The sequence below is a fragment of the Trachinotus anak genome, unplaced genomic scaffold (genome assembly GCF_046630095.1).
Source record: "Trachinotus anak isolate AG129_WGS33_773 ecotype Australia unplaced genomic scaffold, CSIRO_AGI_Tana_v1 ptg000004l, whole genome shotgun sequence".
NCBI lineage: Eukaryota > Metazoa > Chordata > Actinopteri > Carangiformes > Carangidae > Trachinotus > Trachinotus anak.
This window is the reverse complement of record NW_027273855.1, coordinates 2,891,507-2,910,380: the sequence shown is the minus strand read 5'-3', so window position 1 is coordinate 2,910,380 and position 18,874 is coordinate 2,891,507. Positions and strand designations below refer to the sequence as shown.

The window sequence follows — 18,874 nt, the reverse complement described above, 5'->3', positions numbered from 1 at the left end:
TGTTTGTTTGTCTGTTTTCCTGTCAGTCTGCTCATTGATATTTTCATCTATTTGTGACATGCTTTGTTGCCACTATAATTTTTATCAATCAAAAATGACATTGATTATCCTGAGGAGAGAAGCCACTGTATGTGTAACAATAGCTGTTTTTATCTCAGACACCACTTTTGCTGTTTTTATCCAAGTCTACCAACATTAATTAGAGTCAGTTTGAAATTGATGGACTTGCATTGAAGCTCAGACATTACAAGATGGGACATGCTCACCAAAGCATTACTCCATAGTGTCAGTAGTGGTCAAAACTCTGCAGGATACCTTTAATTAAACCTCTGAGTGATGTATTTTTTGTTTATAGTAAATTCATTTTTACCAGTATTACAGTTGATTGGTTCTGACCTACAGTCCAGAGTGTTGCTCTTGTGCCAAGTTGGCAAATAAAGCTTTAATTAGTGTCATTTATCAAAGCCACAATTCAGAGATGCATCATCTCTTTATAATTTGTCAACATCAGAAACTTAATGTCTGATGATATCTTGTTCAAATGCAAGAACACATTTAAAAAATCCACGGTTTAGTCAAATAGTTGGACCAGTGGGTTGTTAGTTGTCAGGTTTTAAAGAGACAGATGGAAAGAGGGAAAATCCACACTCCACCTGATTGCGCAGTGTGAGGGACCACAGTCGGGGCCACACCAAACGTATCAAATGTGATCCGCTGTGTTTGAAATAAAGAGCGAAGGCTGAGGCGTGGTGTTAGTGTGCGTGACAGCAGGTGTTGTTCTCCTGTGGCGGACTCGGCGCTCAGCTCTCCCACTGTGGCTGGTTATTAATGGCTACAGATTCATTACAATCAGCCAGTCAGCCATGCTGCCAGCATGCCCGACTCTATTAGTCACACAGTCAGACTGATAGATAGACACACACACACACAGGCATTCACATAATGAATACAAAATACCACCCTACCAATGCACAAACGCTGCACACATACAAAGTTTATGCAAACCTGTGTAACAACACATTTAACGCTTCTCCAGTAACGTTGTAATTTAACTTTATGTCTTTATGTCTTTCTCTCTTTTCATTCTCCTCATCTCTCCCTCCTTTCCTTATTCTTTCCATCCAGAGGACATCTTCATCCTCCAGGGAAAAGACAAGAAGAACCCTCTCATCTACGGCCTGTTTACCACTTCAAGGTACGTACCTCTGCAACAGAAAACATGGGAGTAGAGTAACTTTAATTTTTTGTTTGAAATCTATGCACCTCGGTGTAAATGTTGAAAATGCCAGTCGGGTGGTGGGTGGGAGTGACTGGGAGAGTCTTGAATTTCCACTGGGTGGAGAAATGTTGTTCCTATTGCTCATACTGAAAAAAGCACTGAATCATGGGTATTGATTGACAACCCCATCAGCCCCTGCAGATATATTTAGACTCAGCTGTGTTACTGAAGCCGAGTATCAAATAGAAATGTAGAGTAGAAAAGAGTGGAAGAGAACAGACCTAAGAACAAACAGCTCCAGCTGGACTACTAGAGGGTTAATATTGGTGTAAATGTGATAGATATGATCATCCTGTAAATGAACTTGATCAATTAAAACCAAACAGCAGAAACCTGCAGCCCACAGAGGCAGCAGGAGGTCCTGTAGCGGTTTAAATGAAATGCTTATAGATAAATCAACACAGCTATAAATTAAACTGCAGATCACAGTGGAGGTAATTATGAGATTTTTTCTTTTCAAGATGAAAAAAAGATGGATCACACATAAAATGTAGACATTGCTTTTTATGAACTTCACATGAAGCTGGTTTATGTTTTGATTATGAAGTTGGAAAAAGTGAATTTTCCTTCACCAAATGCTGAACAAATCAGCCGCCTCTTGGTCCTGTGTTTTGTATCATTACAATGGAAGTTCTGTGACGTGATGTGAAAGCTCCATGTCACAGCGTGATGTGTGACACACAGATGACGCTATCACATACTGTGACTTACACCCAGGGTGGAGGGTCCTCTGTCACTGTGACCCGTGAATGGAATACATTCAGCCATCATTTCATCATCAGTGTTGCAACCCTGTGTGTGTGTGTGTGTGTGTGTGTGTTTCAGTGTGTGTGTGTGTGTGTTTCAGTGTGTGTGTGTGTGTGTTTCAGTGTGTGATGGGAGAGTTTAGAGTTTGACCCGTATCATATTTTCCTCACACAATCAAAGACACTCCAGGCCTCTCATTTAGAGACACACTCCATACCACCTCTTTATGTAGAGAGGCCAAAACACAACATTTACATGCTGTGGAACTGCAAACTTAAAAACCATGACAAAACACGAAAAATATGAAGCAGCACTGAAATGGGCTTGATCAGAGTCCATAGACAATATGCTTTGTGTTTGTATCTGCAAAAGGGGAATTTGCTCGCATGTTAGTAAGAGACATTCCTTACTAACACAGAGAGGAAGAGAGAAACATTTTTCTTCTCCATCTGGGACAGAGCAGTGACACAAATGAATAAAACTGCACGAAAGAAGGCAGACAGACAGATGAGTGGAAAAAAGGCTGATATTCAGAAAGAGAGACTCTCATTTGGACTGATGCTGTGAAAGACAGATAACAGGTGAACAGATGCAGTACAAACACAGATAAGAATAAAACAGACATAAAAAAATAAGTGGAGAAACAGCGAGAACAAATGAGCGAGTGAGTAAAAAACTAAAAAGCCTGCAATTTGTCATTTTCTCCAAATGTACTGACGGCACCACATGCTCGGAGAATAACCCAGTTTCAGAGGTGGACGCCAGAGCTCTACAGTAGCAGCTAAAGTATGACAACATTTGGCATGGAGGAGCAGGGAGTTGGTCTGTTTTTTGGGTTTTGGAAAGTGTCTGGAATCTCAGCGGGGAACGGACAGAAATCCAAAGCATCACCCAGGGTGGGGTCCCAACCACAGAACTGCAGAGTGCAGAAAGGTCGTTCTCTCTGAATGGAAACTTCTCTCTCTGGTACGGCCATGATTTCACATACACAGGCTTTTGTCTCCTGTGATGAAATCAAGTCCTGTGATGATTTCTGCTTTTATTATTTTACTTTTCATTTAATCATTTTTACTGAAGTAACTTGGGGAAATGAAGCATCTAAACACTGTTTTAAAGAGTTTATAACTACACTGTCTGTGGGCACTATATTTCATACTGGAAAATTGTTCCACAGGCTACATTAAAATTCACTAGGATTTCATAGTACGTGGGAAAAAGTACTTTAGCAGGAACAATGAGGAACTTTTGCTGAAGTGATTTTGAAGAAGACACTGAAATCCATAGCAGTGAAAGGGACTCTTGCACCATTCATACGATGTCGGCAGAACAGGGGGAACAGGAAAACCTTTTTGTATTCTTACTTGGGAGTGATCATGCATTATTCCAAGATGGTAACCTCCACCACTCACCTCGTGGTCGCTTCATTTAAATCACCTGAATTAGCCACTTTTGCTTTATTTAGACCAGTTTGTTAAGAAGCGAAACCAGATACAAGCAAATTCTGTATAAACTAAGGATTGTATTTGTGTTACAGTAGCATTGGATTTTATTTTGCATGCTACTATCAGCAATATTTGCTTTTTGTGGTTTATTATGATGAAATCTGTCAGAAATTCCTGATATCGGACAACAACTCGGAGGCTGACATGAATGTTTTTTCCGTCTTGGCTGCTAATTATGATGTTCTAAGTGATTTGTTGTGAACATGACATGTAACTTCCTCACTGATCTTTCTGTGAAAGAGAGAGAAGAGATCTTCCCACCAGAGGAAATTTAGACCGAACATAACCACCGTGATTCATGCTCACAACACAGCGGTTCTATGTGCTCTGTTTCTAGCAGCTCTGCCCATCAAACTGCTGGAATCTTTAACTCTGACACACGTTGCCAAAAATCTTAACCATGATCTTAACTGCTGTGGATGGGATGTGTTGTGGTGGGGACTGATGTGCTAAAAGCAGCATTCATCTAAGCTGGACGTTGGGTTAGAGCAGATTCAGTGAATTGGTGCGTTCAAGCTGAAAAGCCACAATGACTCACAGCTCTTCATACAGTACAGCACTTTCTTATTTAACTCACTGCTTAAAGACCAAACCCATTAAGTGAAATCATCAAAGGCATGCTCAGCTCGTGCTTTAGTAACAACAGCTGGAAAGATGATTTGAGTCTGACTATGATGAATGACAACTCTCCTTCCTTCTGTTTTATTAATCCTCAGTGATATTCTGAATGGTTCAGCAGTGTGCGTTTACCGAATGGAGGATGTCGTTCGGGCTTTCAAGGGAAATTTCCTGCATAAGGAGGGTCCTCAGTATAAGTGGGCAGAGTTTACGGGCAAAGTGCCCTACCCACGACCAGGAACTGTAAGTTCATATTCAAAATCTCTCCCTTGGGCATTGTTTCTTTTTTTCTAAATTGGTAAATACCCTCATAAACTCGTGAGGTGACTGTCAAGTAAATAAAGGATTTCAGCTTCAAAAAAGACAAACAGACACACTGACATCGCCCTATTTTCGTATAAGAATTAAAATTTCAATAGAGTAATGAATAAAAATCTGGGTGCAGCTGCAAAACCTCAAGGTTTCTACATAAGTAAATACTTCAGGTTTAATTTCCCCTTAGCTGATGCAGTTACTTGAGGGTGTTGCACAGAATCTCTTCAAAGGTTTCCTGAAGTAAATAAGTTTATACTTAAGTGAACATTTTAAGGAAACTTTAAGGAGAAACATTAAGGGTGTTTTGTGCAACCATTTTTATTTTAAGGAAATCTTAACTCACACTTAAAGGAAAATCTTAACTTTAAGGTGTTTTGTGCAACTGGCCCCTGTCTCCCATTCGTTCTTATATCTGTTTTTCCCTCTGTGTTTCTCTCAGTGTCCCAGCAGCACATATGGAAGCTACAGTTCGACCAGAGAGTATCCTGACGACGTCATCTTCTTCAGCAGGACACACCCGCTGCTGCAGGTTCAACTCATATTTCACTTTAATAAACAACACTTGTGTAATTCAATGAGATTGTGGCCTTGAGATGAGATTTCACAGAGAGATGCACATTTTCTCTATTTATCCAAAGTCTTCAAAGGGCCACCACACCAGCGTTAATTGATTATAAAATTCAGAACCCTAAATGTTTTTACTGCTTTAGGAAAATGTGCTACCACTGGGAGAACGCCCCCTCCTGGTCAGAGTGGGTGCTCACTACAAGTTCAGTAAACTGCTGGTGGACAGAGTGGAGGCCGTGGACGGCACCTACGATGTCCTGTTCATCGGCACAGGTAGAGTGTGTGTGTGGTGGACTTTCTCTGTACGTTTACAAAAGTGTAGGATTGTGCTTTAACCCTGAGGTTTTCACAATAAAAGCTTTTAAATGTGTTGACAGACTCTGGTCTGGTTCTGAAGGCCATCCATCTGCCCAGAGAACACGGTCAGAGTCAAGAGGTCACTCTGGAGCAGCTGCAGGTCTTTCAGGTACAGAAAACACTTACTGTGCAAAAACACAATGTTGTGTCATAGATTTTACCACAAACTACTGTACACGTTACTATTTATAACAGCCAACCTTTTTGCAATTTATGTTGCTATTCAGATGTTTAGTCATTTGTGTACAGTTTGAACATCAACTAATGGACTTTAAAACTGGCATGACTTGTGTAATCCATCACACTGATGATGAAGTCTGCATGTAGTCTTCATTTAAGATCTATTATTATCAGGTACATTATTGTGAAGTACTAATGCAGCACAGACTTCAAAGCTGTCTGCACTAAACATAGCTGCACATCCACAATGAAACTTGCCCAAAATGTGACAGAAATTCATGTCAGCTTTATGTTCAGTGTAATAGATCTGTTTTTCTGAGTCTGTTTTTCATTCCACACAGATATTAATGAAAGGAATGAAAGAAAAAAGATCAAACACTACAACATGCATTTGTAAATTGTCAGCAGGAATGTAAAGTATGCACAACTTGTCATGAAGGTGATTATTAAATACGTAAAGGAAGCAAATCCTGCATCATGCTTAGTGGTGTCCTAAAGTTGAACCAAAGGTTTACAACACAGGTGCTTCACATGTCCACTAATGTAAATCATTACATATGAAATATCACTTCTATCTAAAGATTATTACTGTAGCACAACTATAAATACATTTAACACAAAAACTACAGCAGCTGGACCCAGTTCTCATGTCAGAGTGTAAAAAAAACCTTTCAACTACAGTTCACAATATTCACAGTTCAGCTTATTATGAATTCCACTGAAGGCTCAGATTCAAAATACAAGAAAAACTCTATGTTTACTGTGACTGATGTGGTTGAGCTCTCTTTGTCTGAATGTGGTCTGGTCATGGCTTTGTTTTCTCTGCACTGTATTGTTAAGTATCTGCTTTGTGAAACCCCTTTCAAGTGATATGGAGAGATGTCAGATCACCAGACTGTGAGATCAGTTCTCTAGATCATTTAAAATGGCCTAAGAGTATTGTGGTTTGCAGCCACTCCCAAAGATTTTCAAGCAATCTCATTATTTTCTTCAAAATTAATCCAATATGTTCTATTGATCTATTGATCTATCGATCTATCGATCTATCAATCTATCAATCTATCTATCATCTGTTTCATTTTAAACTCGATGTGTTTCTCAATTTTTCTTTTCTCTTCCTCACAGCACAAATCACCTGTGACAGCCATGACACTCTCAAAGAAAAAGGTAACAGATGAAAAAGAGAGACAGAAACTCACTTTCAAACTTCCAAACTCTCCCACACACACACACACACACACACACACACAGACACACACACACACACACACACACACACACACACAGGCACACACACGCACTACATCACGCTTATCACTCAAATCTCCACCTTGTATCCCCAAGGACAGCTTCATCACCAGTTGCTATGGTTACCCCACCTCAGTCAGAGCAGTAATGAAGAGATACCACACACACACACACACACACAGAGAAATACACCTTGCATTATTAAAATAGTCTGGATTTCATGAAAAAAATATTTAACGCCCACACAACCAGACACACACATCAACATTATAAAAAGCAAGCATTACCACATCTCTCTCTCTCTCTGTAACACAAACACACACACACAGACACACACACACACACACACACACACACACACACACTCTCTCCATGGCCAAACATGTCATTGTTTGTGACATTGTTGCACTGTGAGTTGGTGTGTGACTCAGCGATTGAATCTGGTTTAGCTGTTTATTGTCAGTGTGTCTCTGTTTTATGGGAGCAATCTGAATGCCCGTTTTCTCTCCCTTATTTATTACTCTCCTCCTCCCCGCTACTTCCTTTTTCCTAACCCTGCTTCCATTCCTCCCTCCCTCTTCGTCAACTATCCTTCCCTCTACCTCCTCCCTCTCCCTGTTTTCAACCATTGGCTTCTTCTATTTCTATCTTTCATGCCCCCTCTCCTCCTCCTCCTTCAGCAGTGGTTGTTTGTGGGCTCCAGGGAGGGTGTGTCCCAGCTGGCCCTGTACCAGTGTGAGCTGTACGGTCAGGCCTGTGCCGAGTGCTGCCTGGCCAGAGATCCCTACTGCACCTGGGATGGACATGCCTGCAGCCCCTACATGCCCACTGTGCGCAGGTAATGAATTACTGTAAATCTGCTTATGTTTATCAGAGAACACTAATCTGATCATTGTAAACAAGATATCACTTACAAGTGAGATATTTTCATGTGTGTATAGGACACACATGGAATCCATCTTCTGAATCCAGATTTAAAAGCAGATTTGTTGATATTTTGACATGTGGCCCAAATTACATTTTAACTCAGATCTTTCTGATTACATTTAAAGTATGTTTTCCACTTGTTCTAATACAAAACATGATGTCCTGACCTTTCCCCTACTGCTACCATCATCACCATCAGCTAAAATACCCACTTTACACACAAAATCTAATAATGTAAAACGTAGATTGGCATGAAATTCATTGAACAAATTGATTTTCCCAAGTGAAGTGAATCTTTTTAATTTCATTACCACATGACCTTTTCTGAACCACCACCGTCAGGACAAACTTTACATCGTTATCCTCGCTTCTGTTCAAGTATGCAACACTTTCACATTACAGGATGTAACAAACCTTGTATGACTTTCCCTCTACAGGAGGAATGCTCGCCATTTAGGGGAGGAGGAGGATCCACTAACTCAGTGTGTCAGACAGGGAGGTGAGGAGCAAGGTCACTGGACTACATGCATGTTCATCAATTCTTTACATACAGTGTATCAGTTGTTTATAGGATAGATGATGTTGCATTTGGCAGACAACGATGACTTTTAACAATTACTTAAGCTGCAGTAAGTTTTAAATGTATTATATTTCTATATTTTGTTAACATGTACAGTTTTTTATGTTTAAGGTCTTTCCTGTCTTGTATATGAATAGTACATGAGGTACACACCCAGTAGAAAATACTGAATCACAGTATATATGCAAGATATGCAAAAGTAATGGGCATCCATGTCAATGATGCAGCATACATAGAACCTCAAACTCCACAAATTAGTAAAATAGACTGAATGTGAAAAGAGAAAAACAACAAATATTCTGTATTACGTAAATTGATGTAAAAAAAACAACAAAAAAAACGAGAGTGAGGAATAAGAACAGAGATGATGACATGCAAATGAAAGAAAGTCTACAGAATTAAAGTTTAACGAAAACCAGGTTGGGTTTACTGATCACTTGCCAGCACATCTGCAGAAATAGTACGACAACGATACAACAGTAAATTCCTGGACTTAGTTCCATCGTTGTCCCTGGTGTTTACACGATCCACTAACCTGTCACACATTTGTCTCGATCTCTTTCAGCTGCGCTGCAGGTGGAGGCGGAGCAGAGGGTGATGATGGTTGCCGAGGGCAACAGCACCTACCTGGAGTGTCTGCCTCGATCCAGACACGCTGCTGTTACCTGGTACAAACAGGCTGGAGAGAACAGCCCTGAACTAAACCAGGTAAACACACACACGCACCACATTTGTCTGTAATACTTTTTTTTTTGGGTTTTAAACTTTTCAAATATTACAGAACATAAATACAGGAGGATAATAAAGCTGCAGTGTGAAACTTTATTCTAATATCTTTTAGTTAAAAGCTCCAAAACAGAGAAAGGTGCTGTCAAAGGATTCTGTGAGCCGGACTCTTTGAACAGCCTGGCAGCAGTGTAGAGATATTCCCTTCTACAGGTTTTGAGCAAGCTTCACCCTTTCAACCAATCAGAGAAGGCCAAAGTCAGGGGTGGGAGCTCAAGGCTGTTGATCTATACGTGAATGCACTACTGGTCTACTACTCCTCTCACACCGAGACTTCAAGCTAGTATTAGCTGCTGGAGGACGCCGCTATGGCTGATTCACAGGCTAGGAAGCTCATGATTCCTACATTAACTGAGTCAGTGAACACAACGAAGATGCAGGTGAAGGGTTGAGTGGAGTGGAACGGAGCAGGGAGAGGGAGGGGTAGGAGGAGCCAAGTGCTTGTACGTTAGCGGTAGCTTGATCACCAGAACGTGTATGGTGTAGCTTTAAGTTTGTCCAACATGTGATTGTTCTAATGCCTTGATAAAGGATGCAGGCAGCTCTGCTTTTTTCAAAACAGCAACTGCAAATAATTACAGAGACAGAGCCGAGTAATATTCAAGTACCACAAACCCTTCATCGCTAATTTATGGCCATGACCCAGACAGATAAACAACACTCATCTGATCTCTCTTCCTCTCCAGGTGGTAACAGGTGACCAGCTGGTGGTTATTGAGCGGGGTGTCCTGATTCGTCGAGCAGAGCTATCTCACGGCGGCGTCTATCACTGCCAGGTGGAGGAGCACGGCTATCACTGGACAGCCGTCACCGTCCGCCTGGCCGTCTGGAGCCCCTCGGCCAATCGCCTCCTTGCCTCCTTGTCCAGCTCGCCCTATCAAAGCACAGGAACCCAGCCCTGGTACGAGGACGTGATGGCTCTGATTCACCCAGGCAACCTCGGCCAGCACTGCAAGGCCCTGGGATACCGCCCACCGCGCAACCACCGTCGCCACGGTGACAACATGGTGGCACCGAGCAAGGAGAAAGAGAGAGGGGAGAGGCACAAGCACGGGGGAGGAAGAGCAGGAGGAGGGGGAGGAGGAGGAGGAGGAGGAAGAGCAGCAGGGAGGAAGAGCAGGAGCAAGCCCCAGCAGAGGGCACCAAGGAGCGCTTGAATGTGTTGCAGGGCAGGAGGGCGGGTTTTCAGTGACTTAAACACACACACATTTATGTAAACATCCACACTAATGCACACATCTACACACACACACACACACTTAACTTATACACTGAGACACACACATACTGTATGTACAGAGACTACGACATGCGCATGCACTTATCAAACAAAAAAAGGCATCCTTTCATTATCGCGACAAACTCTGAAACTAAGCTACACAAGAACAACTGAAGTATGTACAGGAGGATGTGAACAGCAAAGACTGCTTCACATGGACAAAGACTCTGTGAATAAAATAGAAAAGTAGAGCACATTAGGTTGGAGAGCATGCTGAATGAAGGATGAACAGCATGTCCGGATCACTCCGTCTGACTTTTAAAGGGATGTTTTGAATTTGGAGCCTCTACAGAAAAAGAAAATAGATGTCTAGTTCCAAAAGTTGAGCATTAAAAAAAAATCATCCAACCCATCTGAACTGATTGCTGTCTTAAAGGACAACCATACTCCTGCATGTTTTCGCCCATTAATTACAATCACATACTGCCAGTTATTCTCCAAAACACAGCAGATGTTTTTAGATTGATTCCCTACCTTCCAGGCAGACACTGTTTCCATTAAATGTTGTTAAAATCATCACGCAGAAACATGGAAAATTCTTGAAGTGTTGCCCCCTTTTTTTTTTTTTTTTTTGTAGTCATGTTTTTGCAGTTGCAAATAACTTTTTTCAGACTTTCCTTTGGAAAGGACTCTAACTGAGGGTCAACTGCTAAAAAGCATTTTGTTGCCGAGACATGGTGTTGGGAAGTAAACAATAAGATGACTAAGGATTTGGTTATTGTATGATCAGCTGTCAAAGTGTTTGTAATGCAACAACAGCTAAACAAAAAAGAAAGGTATATAAATATTCCCTGTGAGTGTCTATTGAGCTAAAAACATACAGGATGTTTTGGGAAATTATTTGCAGTGATTGATAATTAAAGGGCTACAACCTTCAAAATGAAGTTATCAGCTCTCAAGGTAATTGTTTAACAACAGCAAATTTAAGAAAGTAATTATTTAGGTTGTGAATAGCCGTAAATAGCACTGATGAGTTTAATTTCTTTTTCTTCCCCTGATGGATGTGTAACATGTTGGGATGAAATCCTTCAAGCAGTTCACCTAAAGTGAGTTTTGTTGGTTTCTGCAGATAGGAGGGGTCTGACCGCGACCGCACAGATGAAAGGCAGAGAAAAGCACGATGGCGGCTTTGATGAGGTTGCAGATCTACTTTCCCAGGTCATTAGTGCTCTGCGTTGCAGCCGCACAAACACACTGCAGGAGATGTTCTCCTCAGCGTTTGGCTCAGTAATGTTAGCTGGTGAGCTTTACAGACATAGCTGGCACCGACTCCATGCCACGCAGCAGAGAGCTGTTTAGTGTAGGTGTGGGAAGAAAAGTGAACAAAACGAAGGTGGATCTGGTTTGTCTTATAACGTCAGAAGAAATACTCAGTCCTATTTCGAGTGTGGTTTGGTTTGCCTCGAGTCTCACATGAGTGCAGTGTACAGATTTAGAGAAACATGTTAAGAAGACGAAATGGTGTTGCTGCTATTATATGAGGCACAATTAAGCCTTTATTGTAAAAAGTAAAAAGAAAAAAAAATTCCTCTTGACATTCATGATTGAATGTGTTTTAACTAGTTTTAATGAGTCTAAAGAGTTATAATCAGGGTCAGCACCAGACAATTTTGGCAAACCATGGATTTTTTTTTATTATTCTTGGTGTTTAAAGTCATATTTCTAGCAAATAAACCTGAGTATTTTGTGGCTCCATATCTATTGGACAAAAAAACTTTTACTGTAACTTTGTTGTGGCTATTAAAAAGATTCTCAGTAATGTTTGATACAACATGGACGACAAAGAACGTTTCAAAGAGGACCAACCTATAAACTGAACTGCCAAAAGACTCTGTACAGAATATGCATGCTTCTTAAACTGTCGCAGGACCCAACATGGGCCGTTGGTGACTTTGAATGGAATGATACATCACTAATCCTGCAGCTCCAGTTGGTAAAGACATATAGCTGTAAATTATGGAGCAGGCCGGCTGTATAATAAAGAAGCTTTTATTATACAGAGTCGGAGCTCGAGAAAAACAGGACTGGCGTCAAATGGATCTCAGTGATTTCAGTGGCTTTGCAAAGCAGTAAATTGTGATTAAAGCAGTAAATTGTTCTTAATGTTAAAATAATGTTAAAACCAACACAACTAGTTCCACCTCTATTTAACTTTCTGCTTAGTGGTATTTATTTGTTTAATCTGGAGTGAAAATGCTTCTTTGAGATGTTGTGAGGTCAGATTTTTTGGGAAATGCTTCAAGCTCTCCATCGGGTCCCAAACCAGACGCTTATTTAACATGTAAATGTGTTTGTTGGTCTGTCTTTGTATGCATGTACTGTGTGTTTGTGTGCCCACACATAGAAGTCTGCACACATCTCTTTTTTCATTGTTTTTGTGAGGTTTCCCATCCTCCAGGTATGTAAAGGAGAAACTGATATGCCTGGAGGCTGCGGGAACTGAAAGTGTATTTAAAATTTGATGCTTTGTTTTTCTGTTTGTCTGAGAGTTTATGTTGTTTCCCAGAACAATAACCCAGGGAGAGTGTTGTTGATGTTGGGATGAAAACATCTAATGTTACTGACGCATAAAAAATTCATGTGAGAGAATGGAGACGGAGACTAACAGACAAACTAGCTAAATTAAAACTTCAAACTTTTTTGTATGGTTTACTGGAAGAGGATGCATTTACATGCATGGTTAAGGCTGATCATAGCAGCCTGTCATGTTTTTATATATTTCATTTCATCCCACACTGATGATGCTGAGCATGCAATCCTGCCTGTGTTGGAGTAAATATATCCCATGATGGGCCCTGGAGGGTCCCAGTCCCTTTGCTCCTCTGGCTCTATGTATTTCTGTATGTAATTCTGCATCTTTTCTGAGTTTCTGAGGCCAAGCCAATAAATCTGCCAAACAGGAAAATTCAGCAATGGATCAGAGACACTTTTGATGGTGTAAGAAAAATAAACCAGACCGACTCAGAGCAGACACAGCCTGCAGAACATTAACATGGGCTTGGCTTCTTGGCTTCTTGGCTCTGGCCACATGAAAGACCTAACCAGTGCTGAGTTACCTCTGAAAGCGAGTGTTTGAGTTAAGAGAAAGTTTATAAGGGAGTATGTGACTCTGAGTAGCTGATGAATGTTGAAAGTCTCAAAAACGAAAGGGCGTGCGTGGGTGAGTGTGAAGCTGGCAGTGTAATCCGAATGAAATCAAGATTTGGTGTGTTTTCATGCTGCTGTCGATTACAGGATTTAAGGCAAATACAAGAAAACAACACACAACAGGTGTGTGTTCAGATAACGGCTGTGAGTCACTGTATGAGCATGTGAAACAAGTTTGTTCTTCAAACAGTCTCTTAAAACTGAAACTCGTTCCTCTGTTTATGTTCAAATGCTAATGATATAAGCATCGGATATTTTTGCTGTTATATCTTCCTCAAAATGCTAAGTGCACACATTTAGTACTATACAGTATAAACTGGTTTAGAGAATCAAAATCCAGTCTCCTCTCTTAGCTGCATACTAGTCTTTAATGGTAGCGTTCTTTGAAACTGAGGATTTCTGTCCTTACTCAAGATAAATGGTTATTGTGTTGTTGTACTGTCCAGTGCAGGTAAGTAGAAAATCTAACTTAAAGGAGTAGTTCAGCATTTTTAGAAATACATTTGCGCTCTTGCTGAGTTCCACGTGAGTAGATTGCCATCACTCTCATATCTGTGTGGTCAGATAGCAAGATGAAATTTCTGAATCCTCAGACTATACTTCCACAATCTGGGCTGTTACATTCGAGCGCTGACAGAGAGTCAGAAGATTTTCCGTGTGTGCGCCAGAATTAGTCCAGATGTGGAAGTAACATCTGGGGGTGACTTCACACCTGCACTTTTCAGTCTGGTTAAATCGGACCCTGGTTCATTTTCCCCCTCGATGCAATTCGTTTGGGCAGGTGTGAAAACAGTAATGGCACTCAGGTGTGGACCAAAACAATCACACTGAGGCCGCTGTGAGGAGGTGAACTGTGGGTGTGAAAACGCCCCGACAGTCATCCTGTATGTGGGCCAGACTTGGGCCGAGGAACCAGATGAAACACAAATATGTGGCCAGGAGGATTTTGCGACCCAGCGTGTTAGCCTGGCTTGAAAACAGGGACGATGCAGTTAGCATGTTGAACTACTCCTTTAAAATGGGCCCAGAGGGACACTTCACTTTGCAGGAAGACAGATAAAGAAAGCTCCATAACATCACAGAAGCTAGCAGTAGAGGCTAGCTAGAAGAGGTGGCGCAACTTTGGCTTTTCTAAGTTTGTCTTAAAACCAATCGTATCATGTTGTTGACCTTGTCTTGATAAATGGAAAATATAGCCAAACGAAGCCAAAAGTAACGCGTTAGGCCCCAAACCTCTATTTTGCCTGTGCAAACACACCAATGTTGATTTCATTTGGAGAACGTTGCCAGTTTGAACGTTTCTATTTTGTCTCTACTCTCTCATACGTATGCATCAGATCCAAAAATCTAAAAATAATCAGTAGACTCCAGCTTGTGGTAATTGTGTGTATATGAGTGTGTAAAGCATGTATATTTGTGCAGATCCAAACACCACACGAGTAGGAGGCAGAGCTCCTATGAGTCATTTTTGTCGTGGACCATTTTAAACATTAAGTGTTTCCCTCAAAGACTTAGTGCAGAGCTGCTCCTCACTCATTACTAAGGCCTCATGTGTTTCACTTTGTTATGCTGTATTTACATCTCAGTGCCAATATTCGTCTCTCGTGATTTTTCCAGAACGACTTCTTTGCAGACGGAACAAAACTGTCATCAGATGATCTTTAATGTACGGAGACTTTGTTTTTCTTTCTGTAAATATGTATAAAGGTCTGCTTTCAAAATATTATGTTTGTATTTAGTGGTTTTATTATCCCTATAAGAAATATTTCCAGATGCTGAACTATACACAAGCACAGTAGGCAACAGCGTCAAATGAAAACAATATTAATGTTGTTAGTTAAGTTGAACTATTTTAGGGTTTTTCATGGTTTAAGACAATTCTCCAACCTTTTAGCTCTTAGAAACCTTAAAACCACTTTGGATTCTTTAAAAAAACCCATCGTCACAAAGCTTAAAAACCAGACTCTTTTTTTGTGAACAACCCAGAAAATGACGCCCACATTTTGTTGTGTTCTCAAACTTTTTTTTTGTCTGTAATTGAACCAAACTCACAGAAGCACAAATAAATATATTTCTTTTTACCTTTTTTAAATTTTACTGTTCGGTTTTACAAAACTAGTTGTTGCACTGAGAGCAGAATTGTGAGGCTTTGTGCTTTTTTGTACATTTTGTCAAGGCTGAGTGAGGATTCAATGCAATGTAATTCAAAATAATGTAAACCCTCAGTCCATATTCAGGCCACGTAGCTGGTTTTCGTACTTTATAAAAAGGGAGACTTTTGAAGATGGCTTTCAGCGAAGTGGACCAGCTCACATACTCAGCATTTTTTTAAGGATGCACATGCATGCAATCAGCTTCGGACACAAATCATTGCAGAGCTCTATTACAGGGATTCATTCCACTTCAGCCACGTAATTTTTCATGCACACCGTCCATCACTGTCATCATTCCAAAACAGTAACATACCATTCAATACCAAACCACCATTCCTCTCTGCCAAAGTGACCACATGCAGTACTTTCTCATTAAATGTTAAACAACTGGTCCGGCCTGCTCAGCAATCTGATGGCTGAAAGACGCGTTCCAATCGTGCTGGATACCCAGCAGTCTTCAGTTTACATCTTTACTGGATCCAAACCCTGGAGGTAACGAGAAGGTCAGCAAAACTTCAGTGTTTACTGTGGTTTGTGTATATAGTTATGTTCGTATCCACGCTAGTTTTCAAACCTGAGAGGATCTGGTCAAACAAGAGCAACTGTGGCTTCATGTTTTTTACTGCTGAGATGCACTTAGTGAGCATAATCAAGGACAAGAATATCCTCAAGGTAATTATTGGACTGATAGTATTCCTGTCTGAGAAACAGGATATCACAGCAAAACAGAAAACCACGCATTTGAAGTAAATTAGTGTATTGCTGTGGTATATTTTGTTAAGAGTGAGACATTCCTTCTCCAGTGTTTCCTGCAGGCTCAACTGTCTAACAAAGTATAGAGGTCAAGTGATACCATAATTACATTGTATAGACTTTACTATCATACTGTAATGTATCCAAATGGTATCATCAGGCCCTGTAACCACCTGAACCTCACGTCAGTAAATAGAAACAGTCTTTTTCACTGATTGGTGTCAGTTTACCCACTGAGGCTGCACAAAATATATTACATACTGTCTGGTGGGGAAATTAAAAACAAGTTATTTCAGTTTTGGCGTGTGAGCAGTGGAAACTCATAAACACTGAGTATGATTCATCTTTTCATACGCCCATCAAGGACAGAAACATCTTGATGCTCTTGTACATGTGGACTGAGCACTGAGCACTGAGAACTCTGATACCAAAACCCTGCAGGGGCACCGGGTAATTTTGGTTTGACCTCACCAACCTGACCTCGTACTGTAACAGCATGTTATCGGTTTGGTTACCTTCAAGGATGCTTCAAGTTTTCTTGAGCGAAGGGATGGAAGTGTTTGATTGGTCAGTACACCACACTGGTTCAGACAGAAGTATCAGAGCAAATCCTGATCGTACTGCTGTGAAGTTTAGTGCAGACATTCATTGGAACCAGAGGTTTAATCTTGCAGACTCTGGTGATCCCGCGACCTTTCCTGTGGCGCCACCAGCAGGTTAAAGTTTTCACTTATCCAGTGAAATCTCTTCCCTTCTACAAAATGAATAGTTCATTTAAGCTTTTCAGCTTAATCAGAATTTGACTCTGTGCAGCCACAGCTCTACTTTGTGTTTAGTGCTGATCAGCAAATTAGCTCATTGCTAACACATTAAACTTAGCTGGTGGACATTGTAAACATTACTTGCTAAACTGAATGTTTACAGTGTCAATGTTGGCATGTTAGCATGCTGACTTTAGCATTTAGCCCAAACCACCACTGTGCCTCAGTGCAGTTTAACGCAGCAGCGAAAGCAGTCGTAGCTTCTCAAATACTTTCACAGAGAACATGCAAAATTAGCATCAGGGTGAATAAATGTGGGGCCATAAATGATTTTGATGAAAACTGGAGAAAAAAAAATCTCATTATTTGTACAACAATCTTTGAGATTGCTTCATAAAAAATCTGTTTGTTCCTCGCTACAAATCTTGCAGGGTCAGGCAGCTGTTTTCCACACCAGCCTCGCACCTTGTGAAAAAATGAGCTGGTGATTCAAACCACAAACTGCAACAGATCTTGAATAAAACCCAGAGGGGCCTGGGCATTGGTACAGGCCACAGCCACCATTTCAACACTTGTCACCAGATGTGTATTCCCTCTTACAACAAGACCGATTCGCTTTACCCAACCACGTCTGGAGGTATCAGACAACCAAAATAAAGGAAATTTAGTTCCAACACGATGACAACTCGTCAGAATAACTAAACTGGTGACTCAAAATGGCTTTAGATTTATTTGTATTGTCTGCCCCCCTTCAAAGGATTCAATAAAAACTTTCAGCAATGTTGGAAAATGCACCAAACAATTCAACAGAGCACTTGTGCATCGGAAATATGCACTCAGGAGGAGACACTTTTGGCATTTGCCACACAGAATGACTCATCTACCCATTTTACTTTTCCCCCGCTGCTCAGTCAAGCAGAAAGACTTTTTTTCACCATTTGCTCATAAAAGTGCCTTTTAGGTGTAATAAGAGGCTTGTGCGCCTCACCACAGTATCCCTCTCAGTGACGTTCTCATGCTGGATAAAAATGTCTGCTCATGCTTCAGATTGAATTTTACAGCTAACTGCCTCAGATGGTTTTTGTGAGTCTCAGACTAATTCCTGTGGACGTTTAAGGACACCACAGTTGTTGAGCATGCACATATTTCCACAGACGCCTCTAATTGTTGATATCCTTTCCTCTGACCACCAGATCTGCTGGTTGACCAATGAATTTTCTTCTTAACGTGCCATGACAACCTACCAAAAAAAATCACAGAGATTTCCTTCCAGAGAGTACCATTATAGAACACAAATATCTGTAAATGTTCCTGCTGAAGATTGGTTTTGCACCTGCTGTAGCCTTCCTAGTGCCAACACCAAGTACATTTTCATAAAACAGACAGGGAAATAAATTCAAAGTTAAATATTGACTTTGAGGATCAGGAATAAAACATCAAGTCTAGTGTAATCTAATCCAGTCTATTTTGGTCTCATCGAGTTTTGCCCAGTCTGGTGAGAATTTACTTTGAAGCAATGACTATTTCTTAGCATCCTGGATATGTTCATGGCAGGGTGAAATGGAAATTAAAGGATTATATTTTTGTCATGTCAGTCTTAATACAGTACCTACAATGACAGAGTTATTGGTTGCTACGTTCATTCCTGATCCCCATGAACCAGAGCCAAGGCGAA

At 40.8% G+C, this 18,874-nt stretch overlaps 1 protein-coding gene across 7 annotated transcripts in view; it reads left to right on the top strand.

Annotated features, from left to right (window-relative positions):
- The window catches only part of sema3h (sema domain, immunoglobulin domain (Ig), short basic domain, secreted, (semaphorin) 3H), a 69,719-nt gene extending 54,463 nt beyond the window's left edge, over positions 1-15,256 (top strand). For 6 of the 7 annotated variants that reach the window (XM_071475266.1, XM_071475260.1, XM_071475262.1 and 3 more), the window contains 10 exons: positions 1,126-1,195; positions 4,245-4,389; positions 4,901-4,990; positions 5,172-5,301; positions 5,406-5,494; positions 6,691-6,732; positions 7,494-7,651; positions 8,178-8,239; positions 8,886-9,028; positions 9,793-15,256. In XM_071475266.1, the coding sequence (XP_071331367.1) occupies positions 1,126-1,195; positions 4,245-4,389; positions 4,901-4,990; positions 5,172-5,301; positions 5,406-5,494; positions 6,691-6,732; positions 7,494-7,651; positions 8,178-8,239; positions 8,886-9,028; positions 9,793-10,263 (1,400 nt within the window). In that variant the 3' untranslated portion in view covers positions 10,264-15,256. The remainder of the gene's footprint in view (positions 1-1,125; positions 1,196-4,244; positions 4,390-4,900; positions 4,991-5,171; positions 5,302-5,405; positions 5,495-6,690; positions 6,733-7,493; positions 7,652-8,177; positions 8,240-8,885; positions 9,029-9,792) is intronic. The other variant, XM_071475264.1, reaches the window with a different exon arrangement.
- The last annotated feature ends 3,618 nt before the right edge of the window (positions 15,257-18,874 follow it).